The 21,362-nt window shown below is 32.0% G+C and overlaps 2 protein-coding genes across 4 annotated transcripts in view; both read left to right on the top strand.

Annotated features, from left to right (window-relative positions):
- The window catches only part of LOC123679572 (protein takeout-like), a 42,940-nt gene that overhangs the window by 6,963 nt on the left and 14,615 nt on the right, over nt 1–21,362 (top strand). For 2 of the 3 annotated variants that reach the window (XM_045616959.1, XM_045616968.1), the window contains exons 2-6: nt 1,409–1,501; nt 2,474–2,609; nt 3,004–3,137; nt 4,463–4,612; nt 8,650–8,883. The exons of the other annotated variant lie outside the window; for it this stretch is intronic. In XM_045616959.1, the coding sequence (XP_045472915.1) occupies nt 1,409–1,501; nt 2,474–2,609; nt 3,004–3,137; nt 4,463–4,612; nt 8,650–8,810 (674 nt within the window). In that variant the 3' untranslated portion in view covers nt 8,811–8,883. Of the gene's footprint in view, nt 1–1,408; nt 1,502–2,473; nt 2,610–3,003; nt 3,138–4,462; nt 4,613–8,649; nt 8,884–21,362 lie in introns of those variants that run through there. 3 annotated transcript variants of the gene reach the window in all.
- On the top strand, nt 10,521–19,038 carry LOC123679619 (protein takeout-like). Its single transcript, XM_045617000.1, has 6 exons — nt 10,521–10,675; nt 14,508–14,600; nt 15,383–15,518; nt 16,003–16,136; nt 17,222–17,371; nt 18,823–19,038. Exons 1-6 carry the CDS (start codon nt 10,615–10,617, stop codon nt 18,981–18,983), a joined length of 735 nt encoding a protein of 244 aa, XP_045472956.1. The 5' UTR covers nt 10,521–10,614; the 3' UTR covers nt 18,984–19,038.

The raw sequence follows: 21,362 nt of genomic DNA, 5'->3' as shown, positions 1-21,362 counted from the left end.
CTTGGTACACCATACGTAACAATCTTTGTTATAACTTAATAACATGCTTTTCTCGCAATCTCATCATTAGTTCTTAGGCCCAGTTTCACCAAACAGCACTTGATCCCAGATTGATTAAACTTCGCTTGTTACTAAAGCAGGCTTAACAGTGTTTTCTGTTTCACCATGCATCAACCCGTCCGAAGATGATCGCGATTAACCAAATGGCGATTAAATAGTCAAACCATTTGGCAACGTTGCGAACAAACAGTTAAATAGTGTTCTGTATCGTATTAGCAGTGATGACCACCATTGGCGCTAGGTGTCAGGTGTCATTCATTCATAACTCATAACATTTCAAATCATTTGTCATCTTGTAAACAAAAAACAAAGTTAATTTTTGCCGAAAATGTCGAGTGATGTGCTTCGAAATGTCGGAAACTTGCAGAAGTTAAAAAGAAATTATCCCATTTCACAAAACCACACATTCTGGAAAAAAAACTATATAAGTAATTTTATTAACTTATTTATTTTTATTAACAAGTTTAACTGCTTCTTAAATAATATTTCAGTCAAACATATCAATAAATTATTCTTTGCAATAAATTTCATAAAACACAAAAACAAAGTTTACGTGTATTTTAAATGGGAAATATTGAGCCTATACATATAGTCATATTTTGATAAAATTGACCCAAAAATTAGAAATTTCCGGAAAAATAATTACATAGACAAGAGTTCCATACTGATATATAATTATTAATCTCAACTTGAGAGGTTATAATCCTCCAAAAATGGCCGATTAGTGCTAAATCGCGATTGGTCGATTAAATGGCGCTTTGGAGTGTGGTGAAACGCTACATTACATTAATCGTGATCTAAGGCCTCACTTAAGAGCCAAGTCAAGATTAAAGCATTTGGTGAAACTGGGCCTTAGTGTTATAACCATTTAACTCTCAACCACGCTTTCAATTCAGTAGTAGCAAATAATCTTAAAATACTTTAGAGAATAACATTCGAACGAAATCATCATAAGTGTTATATTGATCATCCATTTCCAAAATAGGGTTGTATTTTCGGGACTCAAAAGTACTAACTGCCAAATATGTCACCTACGAACATTAATGTACGTTCATTTATGTGTAAATTTCACAAATCATTACAGTATGAGTATGAGAAATACTGGAGGTGCCTCTTTTTCATTAGGAACACAGGACACCTTGTATAAACACGAAGCTCCAATGACTGATTTCTTTTAGCAACTATATGATCTTGAAATTTTTTGGCCTTTCCTCAACACCTTTATAAATTCGCAATTCTAATGCGTTAGATAGATGCTGATAAACAAGTTTTTATATATCGTTCTACTCATAAATATTCATATCATTCTATATCGGAATTGCGAAATTAATTCTGAATTTTTTTTCAGCTAAATATATCAAACCATGTAGACTGGATTCTCCTAATTTTTCAGAATGTGCTATACAACATGGAAATGATGCAATTGCCAATCTGGTAAAAGGTAGATGATTCATTTGTTGTGTCTTCATTACACTCTTCAATTTTCTCAAGGGGAGTAAATCAGCGCTCTTTCACCTTTAATGCGGTGTAATTGCATAATGAGATGCTGATTGCATGTGGGGGTTCTTCTTTGAACTCATTGAGAAAAGAATTGAAGAATGTTTTATGTTTGAGCCAGTTACAGATTTTGTAGATAAGTTTTATTTTTGGTGATATTCAAGATGTATATTATTTATGTTGTATTTCCTTTCATTAATTTTAATTTTTGTTTTTTTCTTTATTTGTATTTTGTTGAGGGTGTAGTGAAGTAGCCTTGGCTAGACTTCGCCCCTAGAATTTGTCAAATAAAGACACTATTATTATTATTAAATATAAATAAGAAATCAAGAAAATCACTATTCATTCGAACATTTATACCCACAATCAGAGCTGTGACGAGCAATGAATAATAGTGCATCGAGCACTAATCACCAATGTTGCTTAGATCGTCCACATCATCATCGACTTCATAAACGATTGGAATCCATTTGAACCTTCAATGCATGCATTCAAAATAACTTTAACTTTGAGCGGATATTACTCATATCATAACATATTTTTTGTGCCGGTTGTGCAACCATCGGTTATAGCCGAATTTATTTCGATTGACTACACTTCTCGTTCAATTCTGACAGTTTTCTCTTAAATTTCCTATTCCAAACACAGGAAGAAAAAGAGAAAAATTCTTATATTTCTATATGCATCAATGCCTATAATCTCATATTTATTCGTTGACGCTCGGTTTAACCCAACCTACGGTCAATCATACTTTACAATACCGGCCCTTTGACAGATATTAGGTAGGGCAGAAAGGTAACCATAATACCAATTTCAATAATTCATTTCATTGATGAAATTTTGGAGTGTGTTGAAATTTTCAGCGATTCAGGAAGGAGTGACGATTAGATAAATTAAAAGAATTTAATAATTTTAGGTGAGAAAGTCTATGGAATACCATCTTTTACACCATTCAAAGTAACCTTTGTTTCAATCGACTCTAATGGACTCAAAATGAATATGAGCAATGGTGTTTTTACTGGCATTGAGAACCTAAAATTAAATAAATATAGGTAAGAATTTCGTTCGAGAGAGAATAAGGGATAACACTTCAAAGGCAGAAGAAATACATAATAATCGGAAGTTTCAAACTACAGAACATTAAATAACAACAACCAACATTTTATAAAAAACACACATATTAACTTTCCACTTCGCAAAAAAAATTATATGCATATTTGCACCAAATTAATGAAAATGAATGTAAAATATGATTTCAGTGAAAGCCACTACTTCAGTCATAAGGTAAAAAAATCCTCTCTTCTTCGCTAAAAAATCTAAATTTCTGATTAAAATTGAGACCCAGAGATCAGCTCCAACATTATTGAGGTGGTTGTTTCTCAAATTCATACACATTTATATTTTGTATATCTTCATACCGTAAAGACATGTTTGTATTTTTTTTAGTTTTAATAAAAAAAATAAGAAGATTTACACCACATTGACAGGTCCCTTGATAACATTCGAATTCGACCTTAGTACAGGTGGAAAATTTGCAAACTTGCCTATAGAAGGAAATGGACATGGATGGGCCAAAATATGTAAGAAAAAAGAATGTCACAATTTACTTTTGAATTATCTGAGAAATTGAAGTTTTTTTTTGCTTGCACTAACGATACAACTTTCTGGTGTTTGAATAGTAGTAGTAGTTTATTTGGGCACAATATATTCTTTCTATAAATTGCTAGTAATGCCTATCATTTCAACATCATATCATTTCAACTTCTGTGGTTTGTACAAAGTACATATCATCAATTTTTTGCGAAAAACGCACAGCTTCCAAATTTTTTCTCATTCATTCGCAAATTAAAAATATTCATTTCCTTCTTTAGATTAATGCTCAAAGAAATTATGTGAACATCCCTAAAGATCGGTGTTTTGTAAGAAGAAAATTTTCTAATTTCGTCTTGAACTGAACAGCCACATAGTGGTGTTCCCTCTTAATAATTAGACTAATAACTCAGAGTTAAATGGTTAAATATCATCGTGCATGGAGAAATATTGTCTTAAACAGAAATGAAAGCACGAAATCACATAATCGAATATAAAGTTCGAAAAAAGGCTTAATACACTCTGCACTTTCTCTTTCATTTTGTCACATGGTAAAAAAAAAGAAGAATAGAAAAAGCTCGTGTGATAGTGACCTAAATTAAATATTATATTAATGGCATATACCGGGTGATTCAGAATTACCTTGACAAACTTCAGGAGGTGCTTTCTCAAAATATTCTAATATGAATTGTCCAAGGAAATACAGGTCTGGAAAACGCTTTGTTTCCAAGATGTTGAAGTTTTATTTTTAGTTTCGTTTCGAATTCGAACCTGAGGTTATTATTGCTCTCATTCGAAGGGGGCGTCATCTACAACTCTTTTTCTTTTATAGAGATTCATAACTCTTTTGTACGTACTTCTAGCACATTTTTCAGTAAAATCATCGATTCCTCTATCATTACTACATAAAAAGCTACCATTGTCACAAGTCGCTCTAAACAACCGTTTTCTAGATATTTGGACTTGAAAATTTCAAGGATAAATAATCGTTACGTGATGAGGTTATTACCATTATTCTTTATTTTTCACAAGAATACTTAGAAAATTAATTTGACGTTTAAATGAGTAGTTTTGGTTTTTTATAGGGGGCGCCACCTATTCTATCACTATTCATTAATTTGGGTAAAACAAACACAAGGTATCTTGGGAACGAAGCGTTTCCAGGCATGTATTTATTTGGACAATTCATATCAAAATATTGTGAGAAATAAGCTCCTGAAGTTTGTCAAAATATTTTTGAATGACCCTGTTTATAAAATATACCTACAAATAAAAGTTGATATCGTCCATGAATAATTTTATCAATTATTCACAGATAATGGTAACTTCTCGCATAATTATGAGTATAGTGTAGTCGAGAAAAATGGCAAGCACTATTTGCAGCTTGGTAAGGATGAAGTAATGATAGAGCCTGGACATATGGAATGCGATATTCAAGGTCTTTTCAATGGAAATAAACAATTGGGTGAGTTCAGTATTTTTTTGCGAGGCGTTCTCAACCAATTTATATGATGCACCTACTATTCGGGGATTGCGGTATTTCATCCCAAAACCATCAAGAAAAATTAGTATGGTCTCTCATAAGTCCCTGCCATAGAAACCTTCTACCTCCATGGCGAAGCGTGGTAACTTTGCCGCAGAATGGTTTGGTTCAGGTCTCAAGCCGATATATACGAAAACAAAAGAGTAAAATAGTTACAATATCAAGAGTGAAACATGAAATTATAAATTATTGTTTCACTATAAATGATAATCGAAATGTCGTTCATTTTTTTTTCCTTTGCCAAAATAAAAATTCCAAACACAACCCCGAGATGTAGAAGAATTGAAGGTAAGAATAGGAGCAGCATGCCGAGAAATTCAAGTTGAAAATTTTCAGGACGTTAGGGCCGAATTTGAAAATAGGTTGAATTTTCATCTACAAAATAATGGAAAACATTTTTAAAAATTTTTTTTAGAGAAGTCTTCTTCATTATTTTCAGGGCCGGCATTTGGGGTAAAACAGTGAAACGATCGTTTCAGGCGCCTCTCTTTGAGGGGCGGCAATTCAGCCGAATTTGCTGGAATATCTACAGGGTGAGTCTTTGACTTGTACATATATTTTAACCGAAGGTTCTTGAGGTCAAAAGAAACACTTTTTTCCTTTACCATTTTTTCCGATTCGGCCCTGTTAAAAAGATATAGCCATTTTAAATTTTCAAAATGAGCTAATTCACCCCTGAAAACCGGAACACTGAAGTTTTCTCAAGCATAAGATATACCTCTTGAACCTTGGAAATGAGCTACTAAATTAGAAAAACCATCATAAACTCAAGTTTAACATTCCATTTGTTGAACAAAGTAGTGTTTATAATCAAATAAATGAGTTATTCCAATTTCGTTGACGCTAAAGATTAAATATTCTTCTCTTGATTTCTATTTCATTTTCGATAATTATAACGAATTGAGCTCGCTACCACCCATATTAGCTCTGATACTCATATCCATTCATTCATTATATTTCATTTATATGATATCGTTGTTTATTTTTCGTGCAAGAATTAACCTTAAAATCTCAAATAAATAATATTCATCTATGAAAGATCTAACACAGACTATAGTAATCTGTGGTTTTAAGTTTGAATTTCAAATTTCGAGTGATGCCAAATATAAACACAGCAGTTCGGTTCGAATAATCTATGTTCTAACCTAAAATTTTCATTTACAGTTTACACTGTTATTGTTATAAGATATTTGTTATGAAATGAAGTATTTGATTTGTTCCATCTATCTCATAAAAATATTGAAATGTATCAATATTTTTGAAACCATCAGTATGAAAATATGGAAAATATTCTGGCTCTGTAATCAATGGAAAATGTTAGACTCCACTTGTAATCAAATTTGTTGTTAATGTGTACCTACATTATAGCCAACTTTACTACTTAATTCATCTTGATTTTGGCATTGAAAATAAATGAGAAGTATTCAATGTAAATATCCACAATAGAATATTTGGTTTCTTTCAACTCACCTAATTTGTTTTCACATTAAAACAATTATGGCCCTCTCGGAAGTATGTCAATCATAAGCTCTTAGGATGAATTTACGGAATAGCAAAAGAATAAAAGTATTCAATCTCAATCACATGAAAATTTGTCTAGTATGTACCTAGTCCTAGTGGTATGTTTCGATGTGAGTTTGAATGAGCCGAAGAAGAATACAGTATTGTTCGATAGCAGCAGTCTTTAGTGGGATATTGATTGTTGTCATTATAATGTCTACTATCAATAATAATCATTGTCATATTTTCTTTGTATTTTCGTAACGTTTTTTTAATAGAATACAATCAGTATAAATCTACGGGCGATGATTCCCCAATATAAGGGGCCTGTAGCGATCCTGGTACACCTGAGGATTCGAAAAATCATCACTTGGAGAATCGGTCCTGGTTGAATAAACCCTCCCGATTTTGGAGCAGATTTGGTACCATTCACTTGAATATTGAAGGGATTTCTACGAACAGGAGTGATTTATTTTGTCGACATTGGTCATAAACAATGACGTGGTGGTCATTCTTCTTCAAGAAAATTTTCTGAACAACTCCGTGAAAGAGGATTTTTAGCAGTTATGTATAGATATATTGCCTATTGAGTTCTGTTTGTTCTTTGGCTTATTATGTTGGAAAATAATTAGTTAGTTTTTGGCCTATAAATTTCGATTTGATTCTTTCTTATCCTTCAATTTATTGTGGTGATGTCGATTGTCATCATTCAATGTTTTATAGGATGGAAATTATAACATTTATTGCTCCTTTCTGGTTCTTTTCTTTTTTGTTTTCAGATTTAATTACAATATATCCGTTGTCAACTTCTGGTGAAGAGGAAGGATGAAAGGATTTTATTTGAATGAAGAAGAAGCCCTTCAATATAAATGTGTCAGCTTATTTTGTAAACAAACACATAAACCAATCACCACACCTATACGGGGAGACAGAGTTTTTGCTGAGGTTTTTATCTGTTCTCTTGTATCATACGTTGAAATGTATGATACCCCGTTACATTTCCTCTGCTAATACTGAGATTCATAGACACATATGCTTCATTGTTTGAACGAAATAATTTGTATTGCTCTTTCTCAAAAGAATATATATATATATATTATAATGGGACTATTTTGTGAAAACTTTTTTAAACATGGGTTTTATGAATAATCTGGACTTTTCAAAAAGAATGTTGATTTTAGTGAAGTATCTTCTTATTATCAGAGCTGTGCCATCAAATCGAGGAGTTGAGGTGAGCTTATTCAAATAACTTCATTTTCAAACTAAGTTGGCTAGTACTTCAATTCTTAAATCTGAGACATGACTTCATAGTAAATATTCATTTCTGTGGTTTTTTTTTCCACAATAGAACAGAGTTGCATTCAGCCAAAGTACCCAATTTTTTGAATTTCACAGATAATTTTTTTTTTTAAGATCAAGTTATTCGAAAACGGCGCTTTGTACGAGAAAATATGAAGAATACTTTTATTTTTCAAATTAGCCAAATATTCTTCAATGAACGTTCAAATTACTATTAAGAGATGGTTTCTTCGAATTTCTGGTATTTTTATGGTATGTTATGTTCATAACAAAGAAACAGAAGAATGTGTATGGAATCTGGTGTTCGGAGAAGATGTATCACATCAAAAAAAAGCTATATTTCAAAAATCATTTCCTTCGATACAACCATTTCCGATATATAGCCGAAAATCACATTTTTTCAACGATTTTCAACAGCCTGTATCTTTTTAACCGGGCCGAATCGGAAAAAATGGTAAAGAAAAAAAGTGTTTCTTTTGACCTCAGGAATCTTGGGTTAAAATATATGTACAAGTCAAAGACTCACCCTGTATATCCTATATCCTATCGTAAATATTCTTTTTTATTTTTCGGGAGTTCTTACAAAAAAGTTCAAGTGTATGGCATTTTTGAAAAGGCAATCGAATTACCTGTAGAACAAGGTGTCACTGAACACCCTACCCATTTAAAATTTAAGGGTTTGCTGTCACGCTCATATTGTTCATACAATTTGATTGGAAACAACCGTATAAAATGTCCTCCTATGAACCAAAGTTTACCTTTTTTGAATTTATTCTAATTGACAAACTGTGTATTTTTATACTTGTATATACAGCTTTCTAAGGGTGAAATTGGGGCAAGTTCAAATGTTATGCAGTAATTACATGTACTTTTTTCTTTATTCATTAAGAATAACAAATTGAAAATTTCCAACATTCGTCACAACATCTTGAAATATTTTTCTCCTGCAACTATTCGGGATCGGAAATTTCTAGGTTTTTTTCTTTCAATAGTATCTATCAACCTTCAAAAGGAAACTTTCTAAAGCTCAAATTTCCACTCAAACTGTGGTGTTTTCATCACCGGTTTTTAGCATTTTTAATGAACAATACTGTAAATGATCATTTATATAGTAACAATATATTTATTTTATTTTATTGTTTCAATTTGGAACATTGCAGGAGACAGTTTAAATAGCGTTCTGAACGAGAACTGGAGAGAAATACTACAACAATTTGGTCCAGTGATTTCTGAAATATATGGTTCCATCGCAAAAGAAGTATTGAGGAAATTGTATGACAGAATACCAATTGAAGAAATATATCCTGGAATGGAAGTGTAAATAAGGTTTTTTATTGATTTCTTATAATTGTATAATATCATTGACTTTAAATAAAGCATCAACAAATATTCAATTCAGTTTTTATTGATAAAGGCAAAGAAGGAGCAGTAAAAATTAAAAAAAATTGAACTGTCAAAAACACTGTGTCAGAATAGATAATACATATAACTTTGGCTTCAGACTTAGCCATAGCACAGCCATAATCAATTGGAATTCTTATAATTGATCCTTGAATTATCAGATAAGACAAATTTGATACTCATTAATTACCATACTTCTCTGTCATTTTTTTCATTCATGTTCAAGCGAATATCTTGCATATGGAAATAATTGTGTGTAGGACTTATAAAAATATGTATGCTTACAACTATTGGTAGAACCTCTATTTAATTTTTAATTACCTAAAAATAATTATACCTATAATATTAGCTATACCTACTAAAACATCTTACGAAGAGTCCAAATCATTATATCACAAATTTTTTAAGTGTGAACATCCCTTCTTTCGGAATTGTTGTTTGTGTTGTTGATTTTCTGTATATCTGAAATTTATTACTTACTTACTTGCGTCATGACATTGATAACCTTCAAAAGGGCCAGACCATCAACAGCGATTATTATATAGGCCTCATTTGAAGTCAAAAAAAAGGTGCTGTGTCACAAATCAATGAAAACAATGGCAAAAGTTCATGAATTGGACTTCGAATTGCTTCTGCATACACCGTATTTGCCAGATCTGGCCCCCAACAACTTTTATTCTCAGACCTCAAAAAAATGCTCGCTGAACAGAAATTTTACGCTAATGAAGAAGTAATCGCCGAAACTGAGGCCTATTTTGAAGCAGAAGACAAATCGTACTACAAAAATGGTATCGAAAAGTTAGAAGATCGCTATAATTGATGTATCGCCCTCGAAGGCAACTATGTTGAATAATAAAATCGAATTTTGCCAAAAAAATGTGTTTTATTATGGTAGACCGGGGATTTTTCAATTGGCATGTTATGCTAATACTTACTGAAGGTACAGAAGAAAATGATCGAACAATTGTTCTTCAAGTTGGCACCACGGTTCTTTATACTCATCCAGAATTAGGCGGTACCTGTATTCTTCCTACTATATGGTGATCCATTCTGTCAATTGATCTTGAATACGTTTTGCATTTTAAATTTTGCATTTTGCACATTATTATTTTAGTGTTCTTAATATTGTTGTTTCGGTCCTCACTTGATGGAAATTTCCCTTGAAACCATGAATAGAAACAATAACATATTTCAGCTATTCTTATATCATCAGAATAGCAACCTCAAAAACTTTAGGTGAGTACTAACTCACCTATTCAAGAAATACCAATTTCTTGATTCTGAACAAAGTACCTACTGCGTGAAAATAAAAATAACGGAAATGAAATGATGTTTTTATTCATGATTTAAATATAATCATATAATAGATATCTAACTAATTAGTTATCCAAAACAATCATCGGGATAACATGAAAATAATATATCTTGTAGATTTTTCCATTGGTGACATAGGCTCATAATTATGATCAAAACGCAGATCATTAGATTCAATATTTAATACACCTTAATTGTAAATTAATTATTGTCTAGGGAATCAGTGAAACAAAAATTGGTAGCATAATTCACACAAAAAACAAGTAATATTAATGTTCACACTCTACCTACCTATCAACGGATGAAGAGTGGAAGGAATTTTTTAAGAATTTCGTTCGATTTTACCTGCTTATAAAAGTGACTATAGCACAAGCATCTCAGCAGTGCATATTTTAATCTTGATAAGAGTGATGTGGAAGGTCGTGATAGGAGTGATTTTTTGTTTTTCCACTGTGTGTGGATTGCATTTACGTGAGTTTTTTTTTTGTTAGATTTCCATTTCGTATACAGGGTGTTTCAAGTTCGACGGCCTATTAGACGTTTCTGGAGATCAGGGCCGATTTGAAATCTAAAAATTCGGGATATGACATTGTTCTGATGCCCGATTCAGCTAAAATATTTTCGAAGTTCCGGCACTTCCGGTTTTACAAGAATTGAAAAGAATTTTCTCAAAAAAAACTTTTTTTTGCATTTTATGTCTTAGATATTATCAATATTTCTATTCTCAATTACTCTTTGCTAAAAATATTGTGTTAGTCCCCATAGTTTTCAAATATCGAGAAGAAACCGTAAAAAAAGAGAGAATTTCCTTAGTCACAATTACGTGAATTATTTTTACTGTGAATATCCTATGCGTATACTCAATTCACTTTCTCAAACTAGAATGATGTTGGAATATCGTGCATATTTTGAATTTGAAAAATATCTTCACAGGGTGTTTCAAATATAGTGCCAAAAATTGTGAACAAAATTTGTTAACTTTCGATTTTCAAATTAGAACCCTAATTTTTTGTGCTTTCGTCGGATTCTACGGTGAAAAATAAGGGTAGTGTCCAAACATGATTATGCTCTCAAATTCAATAATTCTAGAGTTATTCGAGTTTTTATGAATTTATGTTATACGTAGGGTCAATTTCATTCGATCCGGAAGTGCCGGAACTTCGAAAATATTTTAGCTGAATAGGGCATCATGAACAATGTCATATTCCGAATTCTCAGATTTCAAATCGGCCCCGTTCTCCAGAAACGTCTAATAGGCTGTCGAACTTGAAACACCCTGTATATCAGATATTTCTGAAATTAAATATATTACGGATATGATTATCAGGCTGAATTTTCAATAAAAAAGTAATGGCGTTCATGGGATTGTTCAAAAAAATGAGAAATACCAATACAATTTCAATTGAAAAAAAGGTGATCACCATTAGAATCATGGATAAAAATTTAAAAATTTAATCATAATCTCTAAAGTTATTACTAACAAGAAGATGAATCCTTGTAATTTGGCAGATATCGAAAAAGAATTGAGAAACTTGTTAAATGTTTGATCTAGCTATTTGATTCCTAAAAAAATTCCATCAATTTTCATTGCATATTAATTTCAAATTTGACTTTCGATTAATGAGTTTTTTTTCAATAAATAGCAAATCAAATTTTCTTATGGGTAAACCGGCTTTATTAAAATTCCTTTCAGTGAGAATACACGCTAATTTGAATATTCCGCATATTCTTGGGGTTTTTGCAATTTATTAAAAACTTTCAAACTTAATAACTATTAACGCTTTCAGGATTTCTATGAAAGAATCAAGTGAAATGAAAAAATACTCATGAACTATATTGATTACCCAATAATGCGAATCAATTAGCAACGCTTTTGAACACCGAATAATGCGTTGTTTCATTTTGCACAACAATGTCAACAATTGAATGATAAAATCACACATTTTCGGGTCCTAAAAAATGTGATTCAAGTCTTTTTTTTTGTTCGGAGTATTTGGCTCATCTTTCGATATCAGCCATCCGGTTAATTTTAGATATAGATACAATATTTTGGGATAGACAGGAACACAGGAATCTTTATGTATTTATATATTTCATAGTATAGACTCTAGGGTCGTTGAATGCCAAGATAGTGCAGAGATTAAAAGGGTGTTGAATATTTTAGAACCTACATATATTTATAATCATTGTATTCCAATTTATCTTGTTTGGGCACCAGAGAATAATGTGCTGCAAATCACCCGCCTCTCCACAATCCCAGAATCTATCACTTCTTTTTCCAATACGAAAAAGGTATTTGGGGCATATAGCTTGCCCGCTTCTCAATCTAGCTATAACTCGTACAAAGTCTCTGGTCTCAATGTCTTCATCAATTTGATTGTTTGCTGTCTTTATTAAACCAAGGAAGTTTCACAGGAGTAAGCTGAAGGAACTTATAGTTATATTAGTAATTATTGTTAGTTTGAGTTCTCCTGTAAGCGCTATTCCATTTCGTATTCATAGAACTCTTTATGTGTTGTGTAACAAATTTTGGTGAATATATTGTGTGATTCACTAGGTCCATTTTCAGAACCTCTCTGTATAGCTCATCCACAGCCTCGTTTCCTTCTATTCCCGCATGTGACTTCACCCACAATAATTCAACCTGCAGACCCGAAAACTTTAAATTGGCCAAGGTCTCCAGAATATATTTGTGAATAATAATTGTGAAGGAGTAATCCAAATATAGATTTGAAAGGAAGAATGCACTAACGTGACGTTAGGATTGATTCACCAATTGCACCCTATGCCTATATACAATTCTGTGGTCCCCAAGAGTGCAATTGGAGCACGAATGAACAGACGCTCAAAAATGTTAGTAGTTTCCTCTTTTTACCTTCAAGTTTGTTTGTGAAATAGTCTAATAAAATTCAAATGGTGAATGAATTCATCTCATGAGTTACAAGAAGCTCAGTTTCGTTATGGAATTAACGGATAAATTCGTCGCTAAAATTCAATCTCTTGTGCTATGACTCCTGTATAGTTGTACGGTCCACTTTAATATGAAATTTTCTTCTCTCATCCAGGTCTCGAACTCCCCAACCCAGAGAAATTTAGAAATTCAAATCGAAAATATAATACGAAAATAGAACTTGCAGATAATAAAATTCAAATGTTTACTGGCAACGAACGGTTCCAGATCAAATTGCTTATCTAGATCAATTTGCAAAAGTCAAGGTGTACTGGCCAATTTTTGGGAATATATGTATATGCTAGACGCTAGTAGTCCCAGCGGTCTTTGTCCTTCTGCAAATTATGCTTTCATTTCGGTGGTACAATTGATTGAAAAAATATGATAACATTTTATTTATAATAATCACGAATTTAATTCCAACGGAATCCCATAGTTACATTTCCATTTTTTGAACACATTAAATAAATATCAATCTTTATTTGTGACAGGTACCACTAGAAATGAAATTTGACCTATTAAAATTTTCTCGATATTCAATTATGTTTGTTTAGAATTAATATAATAAGTTTGAACCCTTATCATACTCCGCCTATGGGTTTCATAGACTTTTCTAGAAACTGTAGGGCCATGTGCAACCAACCCCACTTGAAACCGCTTGACACCCTGCGAGTCTATGCAGGAACGCAAGTTATTCATTCCATTATACAGTCCACTAGCATAAGCACATATATGTAATCATCAGAAGTGAATATATTATTCGTTAACAAATAGCGTTTTTATCGTAACATAAAGTTGAGAAAATACCCAACAATGTTGCTTTTCGGCAAATAATTAAATTTCATCTCGAGTGTTATTCGACATTATTATTCCACTATAAAATAAGTGAAAAGTAAGATGATAATGTTTGAGAAATCAAAGAAAACAACAATTTTGAGTACACAAAATACAAAATACCAAATTGGAACGTGTTGATTTTTCAGTTACCAATAACGAAAGAACAAATTTCAGATACGGCATACTCGCTTAGAGCGGTAGGAAATAAGTCCCCTACGAACATTAATGAACGTATCTGTGTAAATTTCGCAAATCATTACAATATGAGAAATACTGGAGGTGCCTCTTTTTCATTGGGACATTCTGTATAAATTATGAACAAGAAGTTCCAATGACGCACTTCTTTTAGCAAGTATATGATCTTGAAATTTTTTGTGCTTTCTCCAACACATTTATAAATACGCACTTCTAATGCATTAGATCCATGTTAAAAAACAAGTTCTAATATATTCTGCTCATAAATATTTATGTCACTCTATATTGGTATTGTGGAATTAATTCTGATATTTTTTTCAGCTAAATATATCGAACCTTGCAGTCCGGAATCTCCTAATTTTTCAGAATGTGCCATACAACATGGAAGTGGCGCAATTGCCTTTCTGGTAAAAGGTAGATGTTTCATTTGTTGTGAAAATGAGAGAAAAATTCAGTTAGACTCTCAATGAATATAATCTAGAATTTCAGCACCACTATTATCAATCATCTTCAGATTCATTTCTTGAAATTTAAATTTTCTGTTTCTTTATTACACTCTTCAGTATTCTCAAGAGACGTAATTGAGAGATTGAATTTTCTGACCCAATCAAATATAAATTGAAAATCAAGAAAATCACTATTCATTCGTTTATTTATATCCACAATCATAGCAGTGACGAGCATTGAATAATAGTGCTTCGAGCACTAAGCACCATCTGCTTGAAGAAACTATTGGAATCTATTTGCACCTTTAATCCAGGCATTCAGAATAAATTTAGCTGGTTCTAAATTAATCATACCGTTTTTCCTAAGATTTCTTAGTTTAACTTAGGGCGGGTATTATAAAGATATTTTTTTGTCGGTTGTACAACCATCGGTAATGGCTGAATTTATTTCCGTTGGCTACACTGCTCGCTCAATTCTGACAGTTTTCTCTTAAATTTCCTATTCTAATCACAGAAATGTCTATAATCTCACATTCATTCCTTGACGCTCAGTTGAACCGAGGGTTGAACTCAACCGACAGTCAACCATACTTTATAATACCGGCCCTTTGACAGATATTTGGTAGGGCAGAAGGCATCCATAATACCAATTTCAGTAATAAATTTCATTCGTTGAATTTTCGTGTTTGTTGAGATTTTCAGGAAGGAGAGACGATTAATTATGTAACATTAAAAAAATAATAATTTTAGGTGACAAAGCCTATGGAATACCATCTTTCACGCCATTCAAAGTAACCTTTGTTTCTGTTGACGCTAATGGACTCAAAATGAATTTAAGTAATGGTCTTTTTTCTGGTATTGAGAACCTTAAATTAAATAAATATAGGTAAGATTTCTCTCCTAGAAAAGAAAAGTAATAACACTAAAAAACAGAAAAAATACATAATAACCTGAAGTTTGAAACTACAGGTCATTATATGTATAACATTAACCAACATTTTATTAAAAAACACACATCTTTACTTTCCACTTATCCAGAAAAATTATATCTATACAAATTTACACCAAATTAATGAAGACGAAAGTAAAAAAGAATTTCAGTAGTAGCCACTTTTATAGTCAAGAGGTAGAAAAATCCTTCCTTCTTCGCTAGAAAATCTAATCACATAATTTCCTAATTGAAAATTGAGACCCAAAGATCTCAGCTCCAACATTATGAGGATGGTTGTAGGTTGTTTCGCAAATTTATACACAGTTTGTTTATCCTAGATGAATCTAGTGTAAAACAATTCTACTATATGTATCTATTCATACTGTAAAGGCACATAATATATATTTCCGTTTATTCTCTTCATTTGTATGTGCTTCAGTTTGGATCAAGAAAACAAAAAGATTTACACCACATTGACAGGTCCCTTGATATTATTCGAATTCGACCTCAGTACAGGCGGAAAATTAGCAAACTTGCCCATAGATGGAGACGGACATGGATGGACCAAAATATGTAAGAAGAACAATGTCACAATATTTCTGATTTATCTAAAAAATTTGCAACTCAATTCTGCTTCCTAATGTTCGAATGCAGTAGTTTATTTTGGCAATGTATAGTTTTTCAAACTGTTAGTAGGTAATGCCTATTATTTCAACATCATATCATTTCATCTCACCTCTTCATTAAAAGCCATTGGAATATATAGTGTGTCTCAAGTTCGAGGAGCTAGTAGGCGTTTCTAGAGAACTGGACCAATTCGAAATCTGAAAATTGGGATTCTGATATTGTTCGACATTCTCTACCGAGTTAAAGTATTCACTTCAGACCATTTCAGACGCCCCTATTTGAGGGGTAGCAAATTCGGCTTAGTTTTCTGGCCGCCTAATATATTTCATCCTTGATTTTTAAAAACAACATAACATTGTTCCGCTCTGCTGCGTTTTCAACTTTTCGTTCAGAAGATATTTACTTGGTTCCATAATTCATCTCAACTCTCTTTATTTCACAAAGACAAAAAACAACTCTACCTTCACTTTCGAAATATTTGAAAGCCGATGTTCACACATTCAACATATGGAAAAATCCTACGATTTTGCATTCGAAACTTGGTACTGTTAAATGCCAAATCATTTTCATCGGAAAAAATATTTGTGATCCCAATTAGTTTTCGAAGCAATACTGGAACTTTGCATGCCCTACCACCCTTCGTATCTTGTAATTGGAGTAATTGGAAATCATTCTTCGATAGTACGCAGTGTCATGTTATTGTGAAAATCAAATGTACTTACGCATTATTCATCGGCAACAAAGACGTCGAAAAATTCTTTGCTCGATGCGCCAAAATTACTCGCATCATACATAGAGAAATATCATTCAAATGAAATCACGAAATCACATCATTGAAATTTAAGTTCGAATGAAGGTCTACTATACTCTCAGCATTTTCTTTTCCATTTTATCACATTGATTGTAAAACAATACCATGTCAAAAATACAAAAAGTTGGTGTAATAGTGACCTAAATTAAATATTATATTAAAGTATGCCTTCTGATAAAAGTCAATATCGTTCATGAATAAATTTATCGATTATTCACAGATAATGGTAACTTCTCGCATAATTATGAGTATAGTGTAGTCGAGAAAAATGGCAAGCACTATTTGCAGTTTGGTAAGGATGAAGTAATAATAGAGCCCGGAAGTATGGAATGGAATATTCAAGGTCTTTTCAATGGAAATAAACAATTGGGTGAGTTCAGTATTTTTTTGCGAGGCGTTCTCAACCAATTTATAGGATGCGCACACTCTTCAGGGATTTCGGTGTTTCATCCCAGGACCACCGAGAAAAATTAGTATAGCCTCTGATAGGTCCCTGCCATATAAACCTTTCACCTCCATAGCGCAGAACGGTTCAGTTCATGAACCAAGGCGATACATCCGAAAAATAAGAAAAAAGAGTACAATCGTTAAAATACCAAGAATGAAACATGAAAATAATGATAAATTTTCACTATAAAAGAAGTGTCCTTCAGATTTTTTCTTTGACGACATTTAAAATCGGTTGAGCATAAAACACAACAAAGAATTGAAAATGAGGATAAGTGCTGCTTGCCGAGAAATTCAAGTTGAAGTTTTTCAGAACGTAAGGGCCAAATTTGAAAATAGGTTATATTTTTATCTACAAAATAATGGACAACATTTTCAAAAATCTTATCTTTTATAGTAAAAAGTGTTTCATTTTTTTCATGTTGCATTGCATCTATCTATTCATCTAATTCTTCCTATCGTTCATGACCATTTTCATTCTTTGGCACTTTTGTTATCGGATTATCTTTGAAACAAGGTGTCACTAAACCCCCATTCCTATTTTAGAATTCAGAGGTTACTGTCCCAATTGATTTGAACCAACCGTATAAAATGTCCCTATATGAACCTAAATTGACGTTTTTTGTATTTATTCATATTTTGTATGAGGTCGAAGAGCGATATATTAAGGGTGGTACCTTTTCAAATTAACACACTGTGTTTTTGTCCATCTCTACCAGTATTTGTAGCTATATAGCTTTCTCGTTTCCAACGGTGAATTTGGGGCATCTTTAAAATGCATACCTATATTGAGATGTAATCTCTAAAATTTTCATTATAACGAGTCCAAATGTTATGAAGTAATGACATACTTCTTTTTGTATTCATTGAGAACTAGGTAAAATTCTCAGCATTCGTCAAAAGATCTTTAAATATTTTTCTCCTGAAACTATTCGGGATCGGAATTTTCTAGGTTTTTTCTATCAATAGTATCTATTAACCTTGAATAGTTTCTTCGATAAAATCATACCTTCCGTTCTTCGTGAAAGTTTAGGGTACCATCTACCGTGACCCATCCTGTATACTTCTTTCTGTATTCATTGAGAATTACATAATGAGTTTTTCATTTCCACATTAAAATATTTCCCTCTTGAAACTATTTGGGAATAAAAATTTCTGAATTTCTTTAATCAATATCATCTGTCGACCTTGAAAATAAAACTTTCCAAAACTCAAATTTCCAATCGTTTTTTTTTTTTAAATACTCCATTTAAACCATTTAAACTGTGGTGTTTTCATCACCGGTTCTTATCATTTTTAATGGTTCACACTGTGAATGATCATTTATTTTGTAGAAATATTTTTATTTCATTGTATCAATTTGAAACATTGCAGGAGACAGTTTGAATAGTGTTTTGAACGAGAACTGGAAAGAACTACTGCAACAATTTGGTCCAGTGATCTCAGAAGTGTATGGTTCCATTGCGAAAGAAGTGTTAAGGAAATTGTATGATAGAATACCAATTGAAGAAATATATCCTGGAATGAAAGTGTGAACAATTCCTTATAATTGTATAAAATCATTGACTTTAAATAAAGCATCAACAAATATTCAATTCAGTTTTCATTGATCAAGATAAATATAAGGAGAAGCATTAAAAAATAAAAAGAAATGAACAGTCAAAAACATTGTGAAAGAATTATTTCAATAACATATATCAACTTAGGCTTTCGGCTCAGCCATAGCACAGCCATAATTAATTGGAATTCTCGAAAAGTATCCTCGAATTATCAGATATGACAAATTTTGATACTCATTAATTACCATACCTCTTTGTAATTTTTTCAAGCGTATGAAAATAATTGTGTGTTAGAATTATGAAAATATGTTATGCTAACAACAATTAGTAGAACCTCTATTTCATTTTTAATTACCGATAAATAATTATACCTATAATTATACTTATAATATTATCTATACCTACTAAAACATTTTATGAAGGGGTCCAAATCATTGTTTAAGTGCGAAGATCACTTCTTCCGAAAAATGTTGTTTGTGTTGTTGGTTTTCTTTATGTCTGAAGTTTATAACTCGCTCTTGCATAAGTAGTATAAGGTAGTATACTCGTACTTTAAAATTGGCGGACGTATCAAAAATAACGTCAAACTCATATCTATAACAATTCATTCCATTTCATGTAAATTAAAAACCGACAATAAGAAAATTACGATATATATATTTATTAAATATAAATGGATGTTCTAAAATGATGGTCTAGCAGAAAGTTTGACCAAACTTTATTCTTCTGACCTGACTCTTTCCACCATGGAAGTTTTATTTAGGTACACATTCAAAGATACAATTGATGCAGACGCTTCCGTATTTGCTTGTAATATGCGATAAAATTATTAAAGCTCATTTTAAGAAGTTTGCTGTTAGTTTATCCCCTTTCTAATAATTTTTATTTCGGTAGCCATGACAGAAAGATCATTCTCAGTTCCGAAATTGATAAAAAACCGTTTAAGGAGTAAGAAAGTGAGAGAGAGTTTTTTGATTTATTTTGTTTTCCGATTCATTTTCGTTTCGATTTTCCAAATATGAATTCCATTACTCCAGACCAACTCCGACCGATATATTTGCAAAGAGCATGTAAACTATGTTTCTTTGTTTTAATGTCAACTACGTGAATATAACTGCCAGTGACACATTATTTTATTAAAAAAGTTTGCAAAGAGCATGTAAACTACACTTCTTTGTTTTAATGTCAACCATGTGAATATTACAAATAAATAATAACAATTCAGACATTTTCTAAGCTATCATTATAGTACTCATTAACACTATAAAAACACTTCTTGAGAAGTAAAGACTTAACAACTTTCTTAAATTTAAACAAATTGAGCGACTTAATATTACTAGGTAGATGGTTAAATAACTTAATACACTGGTACTTAGGTGACATTTCAAATTTTGATGTCTTATGTTTGGGAATTGACAATATTTTCTTATTCCTAGTGTTATGGGAATGAAAGCTTGACAATTTTACAAAACTTTCCTCATTTTCCTTTGCAAAAACCAAACATCTCAATATGAAAATGGAAGCCAGTGTCAATATCCTATTTTCTAAGAAAACTGGTCTACAAGAGGATCGTGGAGATACGTTGAATATCATACGTAAAATTCTTTTTTGTATAATAAATACTCTATCAGTTTCTGTTGAATTACCCCATACCATGATATTATACGATAGGTGACTAAATACTAAACTATAATATACATTCATAAGTGAGCACAAGGGAAGTAGATACCTGACTCGACTTAAAGCATAATAAGAACTGTACAGCTTTTTACATACTTCATCAACGTGTGAATTCCACTTTAAGTGCCTATCGATTTAGATCAGGGGCGGATCCAGGGGGGGGGCCATGGGGGCCATGGCCCCCCCCTCGCGGACCTTATAACTATAAAAGTGTATCCTGAATTCCCGAAAAATATGCACTCATTAAGTTTTAAATTTTTTTTTTCCAATAGATAGCTTTAGTTATCTGTATTACGCGTTTAATAAGTCCGATCGGGTTCCACAACATGGCGTTAGAAAGATGAGATTTTGTACTACATAATCTTTTGCGACAGTTTTGTGATAAGTTTACTCAGCGCGCGTTGAAGATGGACAAAATAACAAAGAAAAAATACGTTATATTTGAGTTTTTCTTCGATAAAGGCGAAAATGCGAGCCAAGCGGCTGAAAATTTAAATGGTGTTTATGTTCTTGATACTGTAATAGCCAATTACGCGCAATTTTGTTTTCGTCGATTCCGTTCCGGTAATTTTTATGTCAAAGATGCTTGATGCTGGAGACCAATTGTCTAAAATATCGACAAAATCAAGGACATTTTCGGGTCCTGTTTCCATTGCTCAAGAGTTGAAGATTGCG

The sequence above is a fragment of the Harmonia axyridis genome, chromosome 1 (genome assembly GCF_914767665.1).
Source record: "Harmonia axyridis chromosome 1, icHarAxyr1.1, whole genome shotgun sequence".
In the NCBI taxonomy this organism is placed as follows: domain Eukaryota; kingdom Metazoa; phylum Arthropoda; class Insecta; order Coleoptera; family Coccinellidae; genus Harmonia; species Harmonia axyridis.
This window is presented reverse-complemented; position numbering and strand designations above follow the sequence as displayed.

Coding starts and splice junctions, on each gene's coding strand:
- LOC123679619 (XM_045617000.1), top strand. CDS start 10,615: ATGTGGAAGGTCGTGATAGGAGTGATTTTTTGTTTTTCCACTGTGTGT. Junction 15,519..16,002: donor CTTAAATTAAATAAATATAG/GTAAGATTTCTC, acceptor TATGTGCTTCAG/TTTGGATCAAGAAAACAAAA. Junction 17,372..18,822: donor CAATGGAAATAAACAATTGG/GTGAGTTCAGTA, acceptor GAAACATTGCAG/GAGACAGTTTGAATAGTGTT.